The sequence below is a fragment of the Thunnus thynnus genome, chromosome 2, assembly GCF_963924715.1.
Source record: "Thunnus thynnus chromosome 2, fThuThy2.1, whole genome shotgun sequence".
NCBI classification, from domain to species: Eukaryota; Metazoa; Chordata; class Actinopteri; order Scombriformes; family Scombridae; genus Thunnus; species Thunnus thynnus.
In genome coordinates, this window is record NC_089518.1 from 5,840,926 (window position 1) to 5,859,300 (window position 18,375).

Genomic DNA, 18,375 nt, shown 5'->3' on the forward strand with positions numbered 1-18,375 from the left:
CACCTGACGCGCTCTTGCCCCGCCCACTGGAAGACTAGATGCTAATTAGCTTTTAGCAAATTCACTATCAGAAAATAATGGAAACTGTTCATTTTGTTCATTTGACTGAATGCAGTATTGTATAAAACTAGAGAGCTTTATCCATTTATGTCTAGCCATCCTTATTAACAACACTATGGATAACTAATAGTCTCTCAGTTCCTTACTTCAATTATTTCTGACACTGACTCGCCATAGCACGTTATAACAGTTTATGGCTCCACTAAACAGGATACTAAAAGAAGAATCAATAATCATAAATATTTTTGATGTATTGATGTTTGTTTGCTATCAGGAGAACGTGATCAGCTCTTAAAAGTCCACCTATTTCTTCCAGATTAGAGGTGAGATTTTTATTTATTTTAAAGAAGAGTGTTGAATGTCTTAATAATATTATTATAATTCTATTCAAATAAATATAAATATTTGTATGGTTTTTTTTTTAAATAAGAATATATCAGGTCTCCACAGTTGCAGATGTTTTCATGATGTTAGAAACTGATTTTTTCTTTACAATATTGCAACTTTGCTTCTTCCTTTTGTTTCCTAAGAAGGAGCAAAAAAAAAGAAAAAAAAAAAAACATGAATGGTGGCTAAATTCCATTAGAGGACAGGTTCACAAGTTTTCCTAAACCAGGTGCCCAAACGAACAGTGGAAGAGGTTTTCCTTGTTGTTTCCTCCTGTTCATACTGGCTATTAAAAGATCCCCTTCAATGTGCTCTCAATGTAAGTGATGGGGGACAAAATGTTGTGCAAAAATGTATCTGAAGAAAAAATTGAAAGAGGCTATAATCATATTAAGACTGTACACACAGTGGCTTTAAAATCCCAATAAGCCAGCATTGAATGCATGACAGCAGAGCCCTTTAACTGGAACTTTAACTGTTGATGTTATCAGTTGCACTTATTAGTGTTTGACAGGTCGAATGAGAAGGGTGTATTGATTTAGAGCATTACTGAACTCATCAGACTTTAATTAGTGCAGTAATGTATGTCATCTGTCACTTAAAGCTGCACTGATCAATATTTTTATTTTAACAATGGATCAAATGACAACGTGTGAAAGGTCGCACTAGTTAAAATAATCTCTGAAGCTTTCACACATCTTTGACTCATTCAGTTATCAAGCAGATTAAATACAGACAGTGTAAACAGCTGCATGTAAACACTAAAATCATTCAGATATAATCACACATGTAGACACAGTTTCATTTCATTCTTTTTTATTTCAAGGAACTTTGCTTCATACAAAATGTTAAATGTAGAAACAACTGCAGAATTCAAAGTCTGGCCAAGAAACAGAAATCAGGCAAACAAACATTTCACTGAATCCCAAGACCCAAATAAAGGAATGTTCCAGCTCTGCTGCACGGGGTGGAACTATCAACAATGTTCAATACTGTTTTTAATATAAATTTGTCTTGTCAACAAACCCCACAGTTTATATCAAATATTAAAAATCAACAACAAAATAACACATGGTATCTAAAAGTACTAAGTTTTCTACATGCACATACATCTTTAGAACATGCAAACATTTTTATTTTCTCAAGAATAAGCCACATCTACACTGCCAATGGTACGCAGAAATAAAGAGGTTGGCTCGCCTCTAATGTTTGGTGGCCAGTTGGTCCAGACTTGGAAACGAGTACCTTTCATTCAGAGGCCGCATAGTTAAAGAAGGTACAGCTATTTCAAATCATTTTTTGCCATGGTATGACAAAACCTTCAACATAACGAATGCATCTGCAGAAGAATGTGTTCCTGTCTTTGACAAAAGGAAATGAGTTGGACACAGTTCAAGTTATGATTTATGAAAACCCTTCTATTGTGACCTCACAGGACACAAGTAGAAAACACCTCCTGCCATTGAGTGCCATGGGATTTCCATTTGACATTGTCACAGTGGGTAAATGTTGTGCATGCAAATATATGTATAAAGTTGCTGTAATCCTAAATATTCTATCTGTTTCTTGTTTACACTTTGTGCCTTTATGCATTTGAAGTCTTTTTTGTTTGCATTTTTCTTTTCATAGCATTTTCTAGAAAACATTTGGTCACAATCATGCTGAAGCCTGAATCTGAAGAAAAAGAAAAAAGCATGTAAAGCTACAGAACGGATGGAGAGATGGGTTTGTCTTGTTGCATAGCCCTACTCTCATCTTGTCTCTTGCCTTGTGTCTGGCTCCTGTAGTGTGTGTCGCTGTGGTTAAACAAGGCCCCTGTCTGTCCCCTGCTACAAGCTGAGGGGTCAGACTCTCACAACAAATCCTCCAGAAAGACAATCTCACCTTCTGTTAAAGGTTCAAACCTTTTCCCACGTGTTGTAGTTTACTGTGATAGAAAAACACAGCAAGAGATCGACATTTCACAAAAAGACAATCTGATGTTGATGCCAGTCATTTGTATCAAGCAAGTTGCATATAACAAGTATTGATTGAGTGTAAATCAGCCTACATGCTGTGTCCAGTGCTGTCCGGTTCAGAGCGGAGTACAGTTTAGCATCAGGCATTGACAGATAGTCCTCCAGAGCTCTGATAGAAGATGTTGTGAAGATGTGTTTCTAGAAACGTGACAGCTGGAGAATTCCCTCCTTCAGATTGGAAGCAGAGATGAGTGAGGCAGCCGGGCAGGTGTTGTCGGCCAGTAGGGCCACTTAAAGGAAAAAATCCACCTTCCAGTGCTGTCAAATCCACTTCTGACCATTGTTAGATATCAACCTGTGATATTCTGTGCATACGGGAGTAGTTTGAGTGATGAAGAGGTGTCATTTTTATTTGGAGTGTAAGCACATTCTCTCATGCCTCACACAGCCAGATGTTGTTTTGCCACCTTGGGACAGACTTTCAAAATTGCAGTCTCATTATATAACTCTGTAACTCTGTTTACAGCAGGACTGCATTCCCTCCATCTGCCTCGTCAGCTACTTCTACTTCACCTCTTTCCTGCTTTCCCCCACGAAGAAGCATTTACTTCATGCTTTCAATCAAGTAGGTATGTGGACGTATTACAGTTGCTGTGTCCCAATTCCTTCCTACATGCTGAAAGTCTACAGCGTGTACTAGAACTAGACAAATACATCAGTGTCTGCGTTACATAGTTTGTCAACCAGAGAGCACTGTTAAATGTCCCACTCACTATATATCTTCATCACTATTCTCATGTTGATGAAAAGAAAATGAACTGACATATAATTTAATCCTTAAATATTTATATTGGTGTTGTCTTCAAACAATCCAGCATTGCCTGGGCTAGAGAGAGAGAGAGAGAGAGAGAGAGAGAGAGAGAGAGAGAGATCTGTTTCTTCATGCCTCCCCCTGATGATTTTGACAAAGAATTGTAAATTCAAAAAATATTTAGCTCTCCGCTAGTGCTTGGTTCTTATTGATAAATGTATTCTTTGATTTTGAAACAGAAGCCTTATGCTGATGTTATTTAGCCACACTACATACTCTAAACCCTGCTGAGAATGAGTGTGTAGTCAGAACTGGGACACAGCTAGTAATACTATCACACTGCAGTCTGTTTTCTGCTAGTGGAGAAGTGAGCCAGTTATAATCATTTTCCTCCCTGTGTGAACACCACAGTGTAATATGGCAGCTCAGTAAACCTTCCTCACTCTAACACCAGAGCCTGATGTTTAATATGCATGAGTTAGATTGCTGAAACATTTCCTGCTGTCAATCTCCAGTGTACAGTAGCTGCTGGAAATATCTTGGCGTGACATTACAACATCAATTTTTTGCCAGTTATCCATGAGTATGAAAAAAAAACAATAAACTGGACCCAGAAATGCAAAATACATCCACAACAGCTGATGCTTACCAGTGTTAGTTTTACTCTACACACACACACACACACACACACACACACACACACACACACACACACAGGGCCTGACTTGACTCAAATACCCATAAAGAGTCTATCTGGATCTATCTTTGCTACTCTGGGCCCTAAATCAGAAAGTGCACACTGTTAACCCCCCCCCCCCACCCATCAGACTCCAGCTGACCAACACACACTCACAGTCCTAACAATGAAATCGAAGGCAATACAGGAGCTCACGAGGCTCACGCTGACATCCTTACCAAAAATACAAAAAAAAGAAAGTCAACCAGGTCATCATAGCACGTAGCCGACCAGGTATATCATCTAAACATGCACAATGTGTTACTGGCATTAATGTACTGTACTGATATATTTATGCAGTTTTCATAGTTGTTAAATGCTCGCATAGCCTCTGCTCCCCCATCCTTACATGATTTTATGGTTTATCAAAAACAAAAAGACTTTCATAAGGCCGTTTTTTCCATTCCTGTCTTTTAAGCGTACTGTAGGTATTGTTTCTCTGCTTGCAGATAAGGCTTTCTGTACAACATATTTTCCTGCAGAGCTACATACAGAATGAACCAAACATCTACTCAAGTGTGGATGCATTAGAAAACAGTTGACATTGCATCTTTTTCTACAGTATATCTAAAAGGATAGGCACTTTGTCTTAAAACATCGCAAAGAAGTCTGTAAGAAACATTAGACCTGAAACGATGGCAAACCGTAAGCAGTTCACGTAAAACACACTTTTTTTATGTCATACAAAAAAATGCACACAATGAAAAGAGAACATCTACAAGGATATCTTTTAAGAAAACAAATCAGTCAGTCTGGTACGTTTCACTACCATGAGCTGCTTCTCTCGTTAAATTTGCAAGAAACGGTTAACAGACGAAACCACGATCGCTGTCTGTGTGACAGCGCTTCATCTAATCGACTGACACAAAGGGAATGTCATAAAGGATTAGGCATCATCATGGAATGATAGAGTCCTAAACTAAAGAACAACACAGCTGTTTGTACAGTGTCATATTTTTTTTTGAGGTTTTCCAACATTTATAACGTCAACAAACTAGCGTTTCACTGGACGACTGACCTGCTTTTTGTCGTGTTTCCATGACTTGCAGTGTTGAAACTGCCATACTGACTCCCAAACGCTTCAAACCTTCAACTAATTTCAATAACTAACTTTACTTACAGCTTGGAAATGAAATTGCCTGTCATGTGCTGTTGGCTGTAGTAAGTATGTGGAAGGTGATGAAGAATGCACGACTCATCTGGAGTTTGGTGCTGTCTGAAGCCATGTCAACGTGTTTGCGTGCACTTCCTCCCTTACTGCAGATGTAGTGCTGCTGGGCTAAATATCAGCCTTCAGATTCAGATACCAGCTTTGTTACAGAAAAACAGTTTGAGCTGTGGTGAGCTAACTAGTGTTAGCAACATACTCAATGTAGCCTGGAGGTCTTCACAAAATAATTTCACCTGGTTTGCTAATCAGAGCAGATCATGATATATATTTATACAAATAGAAATAATTAGAGACTAACAGCAAAGCTGCACTAATCATTATTTTTACTTTTTAAAGTGAAAGGGGTTGCTCGTAGTGACGAACCCACACAGAATTATCACCAACTCTGCACTTCAGCTCAGCTCTGTTGTTAGCATCTAACATTTTAGCATCTTTCACAACTTTAATGTGTTCTGTGTCATCGCTCTCATCAGCATCAAAGTTTCCAGCAGCAGCAGGAAACTTTTTTTTTTTTTAAAAGAAATAGCTCTAATAAACTCAGTGTACCTGTAAAGAGACATAGTTTTCTCATGAGTAGGTGGAAACCAAAACAGAGCTAAAAGGAGAGTATGTATTGAACTTCCATTTGTTGAGTGGCTAGAAACAAGACGAATGCTAATCTTGCTCTGCGCCTGCTGGATGTGTAAATAGACATTTGTTTGCTTGCAGGTTTGCCATAACAACTACAACTACAATGTGATATTATGTCAGTATTGTGTTAACAGTTTGTTGCACTGCCCCCAAGTGGCCAAACATCTATTGATGCAGCTTTAAGTATTAGCTAAATGCTATGAGCCAAAAAGTTAGCTGCACACACCCCGCCACTCTTCGCAAGAACCTTTTGCAGAGCAAAGCAGTATGTGCAGCACAGGACTTTTTTTTTTTTTTTTGCTATAATGTGATTACAGTTTTACTGGGTCAGAAACCCTGAAGTGATGTAGCACAAAACACCAGCACTCCTGTTGAATGGTTTCATGGAATATGGACTGGAGGAATGAGACATCGCAGGTTAGGTAGATATCATGAAATGACTCATTTGAGTTTATATCATCCAAAGATTTCTTTGGATCTTCCTTTTTCTTCCATCAACAGGTGGTATTGTCATATTAATGTACAGCCTGTGTTTATAATATACTGGTGTTTGAGGGTCAATATGGTGGTATCAACAAAACACTGAAGTCAAAGCAAATAAAGGATGGCTACTGTAAGACATCAGATATTGGCAAAAAGTCTACTCTCCTGCTTCATAATGCCACGTGCCCTTTGATAAAGATGACACTTTTTTGTTCACGTTCAAATATTATCCACCTCAAGCTTTATCCTTGTTTAGATATTCTCCCTAACCTTAGCTCTCCCAGTTAGGATTAAAATACAGCATTATACAGTACACACACAGTGACAATGTAAACTGAAGCCTTCAAAGAAGATGATAAAACTCATCACAATTCCTCAAAAATGCATTAAAAAGGTCGATTTAAAGCCATGCTAGCACCATTCGTCCTCCTCTGCCTCCTGGTAATACCTGGGTGCCCTGACGCCAGAGCCTGGGCTGGTGCTGCCCCCGAAGCTGAAGTGGTACCCGTTGGGCACCCCAAGGTTCTGCTGTGGAGCGGGAAGCAGGGCTCCCATCATGCGAGGCAGTGCGGTCCGAGATGAGCGTCCGGTACGGGGGCTGGGCGACAGTGACGCAGCATCTTGGAAGACGTCCAGCTGGTCCCGGAGGCTGCTATACGGGCTGCCCAGGGCCTCGCCGTGGCCCCGGCCAAGGAAGGGCTCCGAGCTGATACGAGTGACAGGGCAGGGGAAGTGGCGGGAGCCGCTGTGTCGGAGAGCATTGTGCTCCGACAGGCCGCGACTCAGCCGGCCGGGACTCAGAGAGGCCTGGCTGGACACAAAGTGCACGGGGGAGGAATTGGCAGTCTTGTAGGCCACCCCGGGCCGCGGGGTGAGGGGGGTCTGGGGGAGCTGCCGACGTCCGCGGCTTGGCGTGCTAGAACTGGAGCTCAGTGCCACTGGGCTGCCTTTAACCCAACCACTGCCCTGGATGAAAATTGGACAAGCAATTTGAAACAATAGAACGATGAGGAAAATGTGTAAGAGAGGAAAGGAAAAGGAAAGGATACAGGGACAGGGCCGCCGGAGGAGAGGAAAGTAAACACGGCAAAATGTGATATGTGATGACACGAAAGATGACAGAGCACAAATGAGGGACAGAGACACAGACAGGAAAGACAGAATGAAAGAACAAGCGCTAATGGAAAGGTAACGACAGACAGACAAAATGGATGGGAAATATTGAAGAGAGAAAGTGGGAAAAGAAGTGAAAGGCCATGAGTGGCTGCACTAAAGGCAGACAGGAGAGAAAGTAGTAGTAAGAGCATGCAAAGAGAGTCTGCATTTCATTCCTCCTTCTTAAACTGCTTCTCCTACATTCAGCACACTTATCTATACCATGCCATACATACAGCAAACTGAGCTCATATTAAAAACACATCTTGTCCAGTCAATGTGGTTCACCTTTGATATAATGTAGTTTCATTTAGAACATATCTATTGTGGCTATTGATCCATTTGTACACAGGCTATCTATGGAACCCTAAAGCCTCTAGTTTTATGGTAATCAAATGGCAGAAATGGCGCTGACAGTCAATATTATACTGACATCATATGAAAAAAAAAATCATAAGCTCACTGTTCAGCAGCTACAGCATACTGTGTGTCATTGTGTGATATTCTAAAGTCAAACTAAACATGGATAGAGAAATAGCAAAACTTTCTGTAAGAATACAATATTTAAACTGGATTAGCGTCTATAGTCATGCTAGCAGCTCTGTGTGACTCTGTACTGCTTTGAGCTAAAGGCTATAAAATGTCAGCTTGCTAACATGCTGCCAGTGACAATACTAACATGATGTTTAGCAGGTCTAATGCATACCATGTTCACCATCCTATTTTAGCATATTAGCATGCTAACATTTGCTAATTAGCACTTTAACAGAAAGTACAGCCGAGGCTGTTGGGAACACCATTGTTTTGCAGGCATTTGGTCGTAAGCCAAAGTATTGCTCAAGTTCATATTTTGACCTGATAGTGGTGCTACATGAAAAGTCACATGATCACCAAAGTTATTACAATTTATACTGAGGGGGGCATGAATGCCTGGATAAAACTAATACTATTAACACTACTACTACTACTACTGATAATAATCTATACAATAGTTGTTAGAGACATTTTAGTCCAAAGTGGTAGACCAACCTACCGACTTTACCGCCCCTAGAGCCACACTGCTAGCATGGCTAAGAACATTGCAGTTAATGTTATAGCAAAAAAGAATATAAAGTATATTAAGTTCACTGTATAGTCACTAAAACCATCAGATATGTCCCTACAGGAATATTATAGGGCTTGTTGAACTGTTTCACTACTTGTTGACAGCATTTCTCATCTGCTTAATGATTGCATTTTATGCAGTCCTGCTGAATGATATAACATATGTATCTCTGAACGCTTCCCTTCATATGCACACAAACTGGAATTGGTTTAATCAGCCACTTAAACAAAATACATTTTTTGAAGATGACTCAGCAAATGTTTGTCCTCAGATTTGTGTCAGCAGCTGGAGGTAAATATTAGTTTGTCAGGAGTTTGTTAAACTGTGATGAAGTTAATGAGATCAGTAGCTGAGATGGCTGGTAGAGAAACAACACACACAGCCCATTATTTTTAATTAGCTCCACAATTTCTTGTCTTGTCATTGTTTTGTTACTGCCTGCTTTGGACATACTGGTGTTTACCACTGCGAAACTAGATTCCACACAAGTCTACCTGAATGTCTTTGTCATTATTATTAATATCATTATGAGCAGTAACGTTGGAGAGTTTCAGTGTCTACAGTAAACGTGCTTTCCGAGTGTTTCCACCCTGATATGAATGACATTCTGAGGTCAAACAAATCAGTCAAAATCAGCTATTAGGAGATTAAATCCGATCTACATCACCTTCACCTGGTCTAAAGCCTTGTCTGACCCTGCTCTACACGCCTGTGCCCTCCCACCTGCTTGTTGCTGGTTTCCTGCGCCTCGCTGGGGGAGGCGGCACAGCTGGCGGTGGCAGATTTGGTGTGGCAGTGTTCCCGGCTGCAGTAGCGGTCGCAGGAGTAGTAGCGCTGCTTGTCTACTGATGAGTGGTGATGTTTCCTCTCGTGGGAGCGTCCGCGGTCGTGGGCTCGCTCTCTGGAGGTAACTGGGTCTGGCACTGCCTCTCCTGGTGCACCTGTGATGGAGGAAGATATCACAGGGTGACAGCAGTGACGTTGAGCTGCTCTTAGCTGCAGTTCTGTGAGGAACTGTGGGCTCTATGTCAATATCTGACAGTAAGGCATCTGCTTTAAAGGACAAACCCACCTCAAAATACTGCAGCACTGTCGGAAGAGAGCTACTACTGTTGTGCTTTTCTGGGACAATAGTGTTGTTAAGTGGTATAAAAAACAAGCGTCATACTAAGATCATTTTAGTGTCTTGACTTGTATCTTTTGGTATCTTGACTTGACAAGCCTGACTGCCAGTCCTCATGTCAAGGCATTTCTTTTTGTTGGTAAGAAATGGGAAACTTTTGGTGAGATACACAGGAAACATCTACCAGATTCTTACAGGTCTTGGAAGGGTATACCTAAAGTCTTTCAGAGTGAGATGATTTGATAACATGTACCAGCTGATTCTTGCTGAGGATTATATATGATATGATGTAATTGAAGAACAATTGGCCATGAGTGTAGAAAGCACAGTGGGAGACAACAGAGAGCTAGAGAAGAGGCTGAGGGTGATCCTGTCACTGCTAAACGTGTTCAGCTCATTTCAAGTCCTCTACAAACACTCCTGGTTATTGATGGGAAGGTTCTTACATCTGGCCTGCAGGCCCTCTACTGCTGTTGGAAATGTCCAGGCCTCTGATGGTGTATCGTCTAATATATACTGTATCTTTCACTGTGGAATATTGTGGTGTTGTGAACACTGCAGCAAGGAGTTACATATTGTCTCTAATGACAACCACTTGAGGTGAGTTTAAGTGTATTATCATGACATTATATCTGACTCAGATCAGCAGTAAATAAGCTGTAAATAAGTAATGTAACAATAGGAAATATTATTAATGAAGACACCTTTTATAAAGAGTCTATAAGTTGTAATTAATGGCTTTATTAATGTTAGTAAGTCATCTATAAGAGACTAAAATCCATTTATTAACTTATTTACTGTACAACTGCAGACTTGATGGATTACTGTAAGAAGCATTTAATCATCTCTTCAAATTAGATGATTTACTACATTTTGCTTTGTTTATTTGTTTTTTACCTTTTATAAGTGACATGTTACCCTTTATTAATGACTCACTACCATTAACAGTAGAACTGAAGACATTATGACTTATTACAATGTGACAAACTCAACCCTTTATTGGTTTTTTTGAATGACAGATTACTTATAACCTGGCAACCCAAAACTTGTTCTTATGAATGACTTATAACTGATCTATAAAGCATTAGTAAGGAATTTACTAACCATTCATAAAGCCATTAATTGCAAATTCAAAATCCTTTATAAAGGACGGCCCATTAGAAATGTCTCCAGACATGTTTAAATGCAACTGTGTGCTCTCACAGAGGCCTGACTATGCATTTATTAACACTCATGTTAATGTATCAGTGTTTAAATATTAAACACTTTCTATCAGGATCTTCAGCTGAAAAATACTGGTCTTATTATTAACATATAAAAATCATACTGTTAGACTTTCTTCATGCTGTCAGCTCCACCAGCAGCTGAAATACAGAGCTGTGCAGCAGCATTCAGACACCAAAGAGGATTTTTATCATCTCTGCTGACATTTTTCTCTCTCCACCGTCTCGCCCTGCAGAGAGGCGGATCATAAATTAGTGGGTCGTTGGCTGTTCATGTCTGTCAGTCTCTTTTATCTGAGTAATAAAGAGCACGTGTGTGAACTGTACAGAGCTGATCTCTATCACAGCTGAGACCCTGCAGGGTGGCCTCTTACATAAGGTGCTGTCCAGCTTCCACACATGAGGAGGTGAGGATGAACGCGAAGTTGTATTGTTCCATGGTGCGGATAAAGGTGTTTACACTTGTTATAGACTTGACATTAAAATCAAGAAATATTTGTATGACCTTCATGCAGAGGTCAGACTGGATAAATCATCACAGTTGTTTTGTTTAGAGTTTCTTTTTTCTATCTCCAGCCTTGGTATATCGTACCTTTCTTTCATAACTTATGCTGTAATTTAGTAAGTAACCAGTAATTATTATTTATGTCATTTCCAAAGTTCACTATAAATTCATTTTGGTTGGGAAAAAAACAAGCTTTCAGAAGTCAGGAGCTTATGCAAAAATTAAATGACAATGATTTTTTGGGATTTGTTTCACAGATATTATGATCATCTACTGTATTTCAATCACCCAGAATGTTCTACTGATGGTGAAAACAGCAGTAAATTCATCTTTGAATTATATAAAAAAAAAAATATTTTTGGAATTTGGGTAGGTTATCCATTGGTTTTTAACCCATAAAAACCTCTGCCTGGACTTCTAGAGCCCCGAGGCAGCTGCCCACATCGTCCTGTTGGTAGTAAAGCCTTGGTGGTCTCTACACTGTGTGTGTGTGTGTGTGTGTGTGTGTGTATGTGTGTGTGTGTACATGCTGACTAACCAGCAGAGCTGGGAGGTTGTCCACCCAGAGGTGTATCCAGAGACCTCTGCCTCTTCTCTCTGTCTCTGTCTTTATCTCTGTCTCTGTCTTTGTCTCTGCGGTGGTGGCAGCGGTGGTGGTGGTGGTGGTGATGGGGTCTGTCCTGGCTGGGTTTCTCCAGGGTGTAGTCCCTCAGGTTGACCTCCTGGGGGCGCTGTGGGGCCACAGTGGAGGCAGAGCGCTTCATGGGGCTGGCATCAGGGACAGACTGAGAGAGGAGGGAGTTAGGCACAGAAGCTCTGAGAATCATGTCTGACTCAAGTCTCTCATCCAGGAAGGAGGTTTTCATATGACTCCTACAGCTGACTCTTACAACGGTACATACAGTACACCTCCTTGTTGAACTGAGGCACTGTGATGTTTTCAGTCATGCAGATGCTGATGATAAAAGTAGAGTTTTATTTAGTCTACTGTACGATTAAAGGCACTGACAAAAGGAAAGGCATTAGAGCAGAGGTGAAATTATTAGATTACCTTGCATCACCTAACTGAACAATTTGTTTCTACTGACTATTGTGCCACATGAAACAAAGGGAATGAGAAAGCTTTTGTCAGCTTTACATTGGAACTAGAACAGTGGGAACACCTGGCCGGCCTGCACCTACAATGCAGCTGTTACTTAATAACAACAGTTTTATTGTCTGTTGAAGGATAAAGGACCAGATGTACCATCCAAAACAACGGGAGATAATTCATTCAAAATGAGCTACAGAAGAGTTCCTGCATTTACAAACATCTGGACTCATTGATGTTTATCCTACTTCTGGAAATTAAGTGGAGAAATTGTCACTAACCTGACGAGGTACAGATTTTGGTAAATGTAATTCATAATTTAAGAGTATTATTTTTAATGTAATTGTATAGAAGTAGACCATGAGATGCTGGTGGCATGGCACCAGGGATGGGAATGTCAATCCATCCAACACTTTGGTGGAGACTGAAACATCTCAGCAGCTATTGGATGGTTGCCATGACATTTACATGTACAGATATTCATGGTCCCCAGAGGATGGATCCTGCTGACTTTGGAGAATCCCTGATTTCTCTAGCACCACCATGAGGCTGACATTTTTGGATCACATTAAAGTTCTCTATCTTGACCCACTATTGGATGGATTGCTATGATATTTATCACAGATGTTCCTCAGAGGAAACATTCTAATGACTTTGGTGATCCTCTGACTTTTCCTCTAGTGCCACCATGAGATTGACACTTCTTTTTTTTTATTGAAATATGTTGACAACTATCAGTTTGACATTTCTAGAACATATATAGGAGACATATCACATATGTTGATAGTGATATTTTTTAGATAAAATATTTCAAATTTTGACCTTTTTTAGGCAAAAAAAACTAAATGATTTAAAGAGAGTTAGAGTAATCTCTACTAGAATTACATAAATGGCAGTGTACTCAATACAACATTCAGACCGTCATTAAGGGAGAGACGAATAATTGAATAATAATAAAATATGACATTTTCTGCATTTTTTAAACACACAGAAGAATTTGGACTTGTGACCTCAGTATTTCTAACATCATGGCTACAGCCCTGCCGAGACACTAATATTCTGTCTTTATACATGAAGAATCAACTACGGTACATGTATAATGACAGAAGATATAAAAACAGTACCAACTGCAGTTAAGAAGCACAATCATGAATAACACTGAACCTAATTGTATGGTGATACTGACCCATGTGAGTCCACTGTGACATTCTCCCATTACACATCCTACAGTACTGGGACTGTAGGTTGATAACCATCACAATGTCAAACACAAACAAGTATGATGTAGAGTGACAGCGGGTACATACAGCTAGATGAATCCCTGGAGAGTGGCGTGAGTGGCTCCGCTGTCATGCAGAAGGATAAGGACCAGATAAACAGAAAGAAAACAGCAGAGAAAAAGACGAAGAATATTAAGCAAGATCAGCAATAGCTGCAGGTTGTAGAGATAGAGGTGTTCAAATCTTTCACTTAAAGCCACTTTGTGTAGAACTTTTCAGTGATGATAGCATGTTTCTAATTATTCTGATGCTGTTTTTGCTTGTAGAAAAAGGAGTGAAAACTGGTGCAGTGTGTGTTTTGCTTTCAGCATAGAGAGGGTAGTGGTCAGTGTTTCTGTCTCCCACAGTGCCAAAGGCAGAAATGTTCATTCCCTACACATAGTGGCTTTAAATACAACTAATACTTTTATTATTTAAAAACACTCTTTCCAGTTAATGTCTTACATCTAAAAGTACACAAATCCCAGTGAGTGTGTGCTAAAAGTACACAAGTATTAGCAGCAAAATGTACATGAGCATCAAAAGTAAATGCACTCGTTGTAAATAATGGTCCAATTCAGAATGTTATATTATCAATAAGTAACATTATTTACTTATTGATAAGTAAACATGTAAGAAGCATTTTCTGACACTAGGTTTCTATCTGAGTGTGGTGCAAATTTTAACCGAATTTCCACAAAATCATCAAAAGAAAATTCTAATGAATAGACGTTTCCATCCACTGCCATTTTGTGAATATTATGGGATGGTTGTCGAGATGAACGGCTGGTGACATTAATTTTCCAGTCGGGCGCCAAAGACCAGAAGAACAGTGCAAACAAGATGGTGTAATTAGAAGAATGCCAGTCAAACCTCAAACATGAAAAACTATGTAGAAAACATATTGGAAATATGACATTTAGTCACATAATGTAAATCTTGATGTTAAGTGCATGAAGTCTGTTTCCATTGGCTTTTACTGATACACCAACCTTCCCTCCTCAGCTGAGTGTAAATTTGCAGGCTTTGCCATTCAAGTTTTTTTATGTGTAAATTGAAGATAAGAATACAGACAGGTGGATGGAAACACACTTTCAGTTTCTCTTACATATGAAAGAGGTAACTGCAGGTGTCAGCTAAATGTAATGGTAAAAAAAAATAAGTTACCCTCTGACAAGTAGTGTAAAGTATAAGTAAAGGTGTAGACCCTTAAACACACCACTCAAGTACCTCAAAATCCAGACCAGAAAAGAAATTGAATGTGTTACTTCTGCGTATCATATTACCAGGTGATAATCTTCAGGTGAATCCTGTACTGTGATCTTACTTACACATTTCATCAGCTGGCAATAAGACAAAATGATGCACAGCAAGATGCTGTTTCTGTGTGTGCGCCCAGCACTCACTCCCTCTGCTTCTTTCAGCACATCCTGGACTCTTACAAGCATCTCTGACAACATATCAGCCTTGATTCCTTCTGTTCTTGCCTGCCAGTCTTGTTTTCAGGAGCAAATTAAAACGGGGTCCTGCACATACTGTATTAAAAGGTGATGAAACCACAAAATCAGTACTGAATGTCCCATATCAGCTGGGTTAAAGAAACTGAGTGTGGGCTGTGCTTTCTTTGGAACTTCACTGTGAGTAGAATTGACTTGGATTTCCCATGTCACCACAGCCCCAAGAAGGATCTTGAGGAGAGCTGGTATTAACAGATGTCAGCTCCTGATCCGAGCTCAAATTAAGCAAAAGAAAAGCAATCTACCAAGAGTGAGAGATGGACTGCTGGCACTCAGGCTGGAGCCCCAAGTTCAGACTGCATGGTACAGTTCCCATCATACTCCAGCAAGAGCAGGCAATTTCCAAAAGGCCAGCATTAATTGAATTGGCTAAAGGATTTCCTGCTCTCTGTTCCAAAAGGTGAGAAAAATAAGACAGCAAGTCAACAAGGCAACATCCCGCCCCCGTTCCTTACATCCTCTCATTAATCCCCCACTCCAAATTCTCTCTCTTCTACAGTAACCCAATTACTGTCTTCCTCTCCCAGTGAATCTTGGGCCCAAAGCCATTTGGAGCCACTATCATCTTTTCGGTTGGCAGCAGGAGAAAAACGATACCGGACAAATAGCTGGCGGCCCGCCAGGATCTAATCAGATTACTGTAGACTTCTCCTCTGCAGTGAGCGTAGGATCAACAACAGCTCTTCCAATTGGGCTGTGAAAGGAATGCACTTTAAATGCATGAATCGATCAACATCAACATCACTCAGGAAATGAGGAGCTTATTATATTTCTTGGGATCAAGTGAAGGATTCATTGGAGTTTTTCAGCCTTAACTGGATGAATAGTGAGTCCCAGCTCCTCCCTGCTTTCTCAATATAAATGTTCTATGTGACAGTTCACTGCGCTGTTATGAAGAGCCACTGACTCTTAGTAATGTAGGCACAGCAAACTCAATCTTTTTCCCTCACTCATCAAAAATATTGAGCTATAGCTCACGTTAAAGAGAATGACTTCCAATCACGTTGGTGTGTTTGTGCTTGCAAGTTGAAATCAGAGGGCGGTATTCACTGTGTAACCAAAACTATGATGACAAACATTCATTGATGGCCATCCACAATAAAAACCAGACACAAAACTGAAAAAGTCATCTTAAAAACCAAAAAATTGACAAAAGTTTTACAATCAATAATATGCATACTAGCAAAAGGACAAATAAGCAATTTACTGCTTTAATGCAAAGTCTTATTCAGCGACCTGCATACATCTGTGGATCATATGTGCTCCTAATTAGCAAAACAGCATCTTCTGCTGCTACAAAAGTTGCACTATTAAAAGACCATTGGGAGTTTCAGACCTCTAGTAGCGCTATGATGCAGGTTTTTTATGAGTGTGTCCTCCCTTCGTTATGTGCACACGTACGGGGATGCACATGCATACATGCATGCATGCAGGTGACCCGATACACAGTTCTGCCGATGGTTTCACACTATTCCGCTCATCAGTGCACCAATAAAGGCAGTGAAGAAGAAGACTGAAAGCTATTAAACATGACTGTAAACAATGCAAGATATAAAATAAAATTGGATTTGCAAATGTTTTATGAGGAAATGCATTCGACACTCTTTTAGACCTCAAGGATATTCACTGAAATGCATCGTGTGTAACACTGAATGTTTGTCTACAAGAGAACTCCACAGGACACTTTTAAGCAGCATCTCTGCTAGTGATGTTGACAACATTACTGGTTACATTACAGATGTATAGACTAAATTCATCTACAATCCCACTGAAAATTATACAAAATAGCCGTTAATATGTAGAAAAGCATGCAGGCCAGCACACCTACATTTCTGAAAAGGTTAGCAAATGTAACATTATTACATGAACATTAGCTTCAGCTGGCTATATTTAGTGTTTCTTGACCGTCAGGAGGAATGAGTGCAGGATTAATGTAGGCAGTTAAATCTTACTGTAGGTATTTGCAATAGGAATATTACTGTGTTGATGTTATTAGGTGCTTGTCTCAAGCTAAACCCAGACAGTTCTGCTCTGCAGTGGAGAGAACAAGTATCTGTAATACAGCTAAACAGATGGAGACAACTGTAGCCTCTGAACGATTAGAAAATATAAATGACAAAAATTAGACCAACAAAACCTAGACTAAAATGACTAAAATGTGACTACAAATAGAACTACATCAAAATCAGGCTCCAAATGTGATGAGGAATAGAAGAGGGCTACCTGCAGCTCAGCATTGAGTCGAGGCATAGAGGCAGCCCTGCCCTGGTTCTCCAGACCTGAGCCAGGAACTGCAATTGTACTGCTGGCACTGGTCTCCATCTTCTTCATCTCTACCGACTCCTGGACGCACACACAAGCCCATTAGCATCATTATAGGAATATACTTTGGCACACGGGTGTATGGTAGTGTGGAGAAGGGAAAAGGAAGTAACAGCTAAATCTTACTTTTCTTCTGTACTTCTTCCTCAGCAACATTATTCTTCTGCAGATGTTCGACAACTTAAACCTCAAACTTAAAAGCTGCATTAAGCAAGTTTTGACCACTGGAGCCAAAACAAACTTCCAGAAAAACTGGTCAATGATAGTTAATGTTCAGTCCCTGCACCTGTACAGTAGATGCCATCAATTCACAAATAAAAAATGGCATTCAAATAAGAGCCAGCACAAACAAATAAAGGCCAAGCGAAAAATATTGAGGAAAGATGGAATAACGCTACATGTGTGCATGTATTCAGCTGTTTATTCATCATAAGCCATCATTCCCTGAACTATTCAGCTGGCTGACACATGAGCAAAGTGTTTATTCTTGCTTTAAACTCTTCTTTTACTTGGTAGATGTTAATAACATGCTCTATTCAATGACCTTTTATTCTTACACAGTACATGTTGGGCATGTGTTTATCTACAGTACCTGAATGACGGCAGTGTCCGGTGTGTCCTCTGATGGGCCCCTGGACAGGTTTTGCATCGCCTTAGCTCGGGACCCTTCTATGGGTTTCTCCATCACCCAGGAAGATGATCCCTTAATGTTGTGCTCATGACCTGGCCTGTGTGTTATTGCAGCCACCACACAGCATAACAATACAATGTAAATCTTATAGATCAGAAGTTACCATTTTCACTCTGAAGACACCCAGCAGGACCCTCATTTGATAACTT

At 40.0% G+C, this 18,375-nt stretch overlaps 1 protein-coding gene across 1 annotated transcript in view; it reads right to left on the reverse strand.

The window, feature by feature from the left end:
• Positions 1-1,246: 1,246 nt before the first annotated feature.
• cacna1ba (calcium channel, voltage-dependent, N type, alpha 1B subunit, a) overlaps positions 1,247-18,375 on the reverse strand; it is a 148,735-nt gene continuing 131,606 nt past the window's right edge. The window contains exons 45-50 of the mRNA XM_067600752.1: positions 18,128-18,263; positions 17,437-17,556; positions 13,745-13,783; positions 11,886-12,132; positions 9,220-9,437; positions 1,247-7,202 (exon numbers count right to left, since the gene is read on the reverse strand). Of these exons, the coding sequence (XP_067456853.1) occupies positions 6,648-7,202; positions 9,220-9,437; positions 11,886-12,132; positions 13,745-13,783; positions 17,437-17,556; positions 18,128-18,263 (1,315 nt within the window). The 3' untranslated portion in view covers positions 1,247-6,647. The remainder of the gene's footprint in view (positions 7,203-9,219; positions 9,438-11,885; positions 12,133-13,744; positions 13,784-17,436; positions 17,557-18,127; positions 18,264-18,375) is intronic.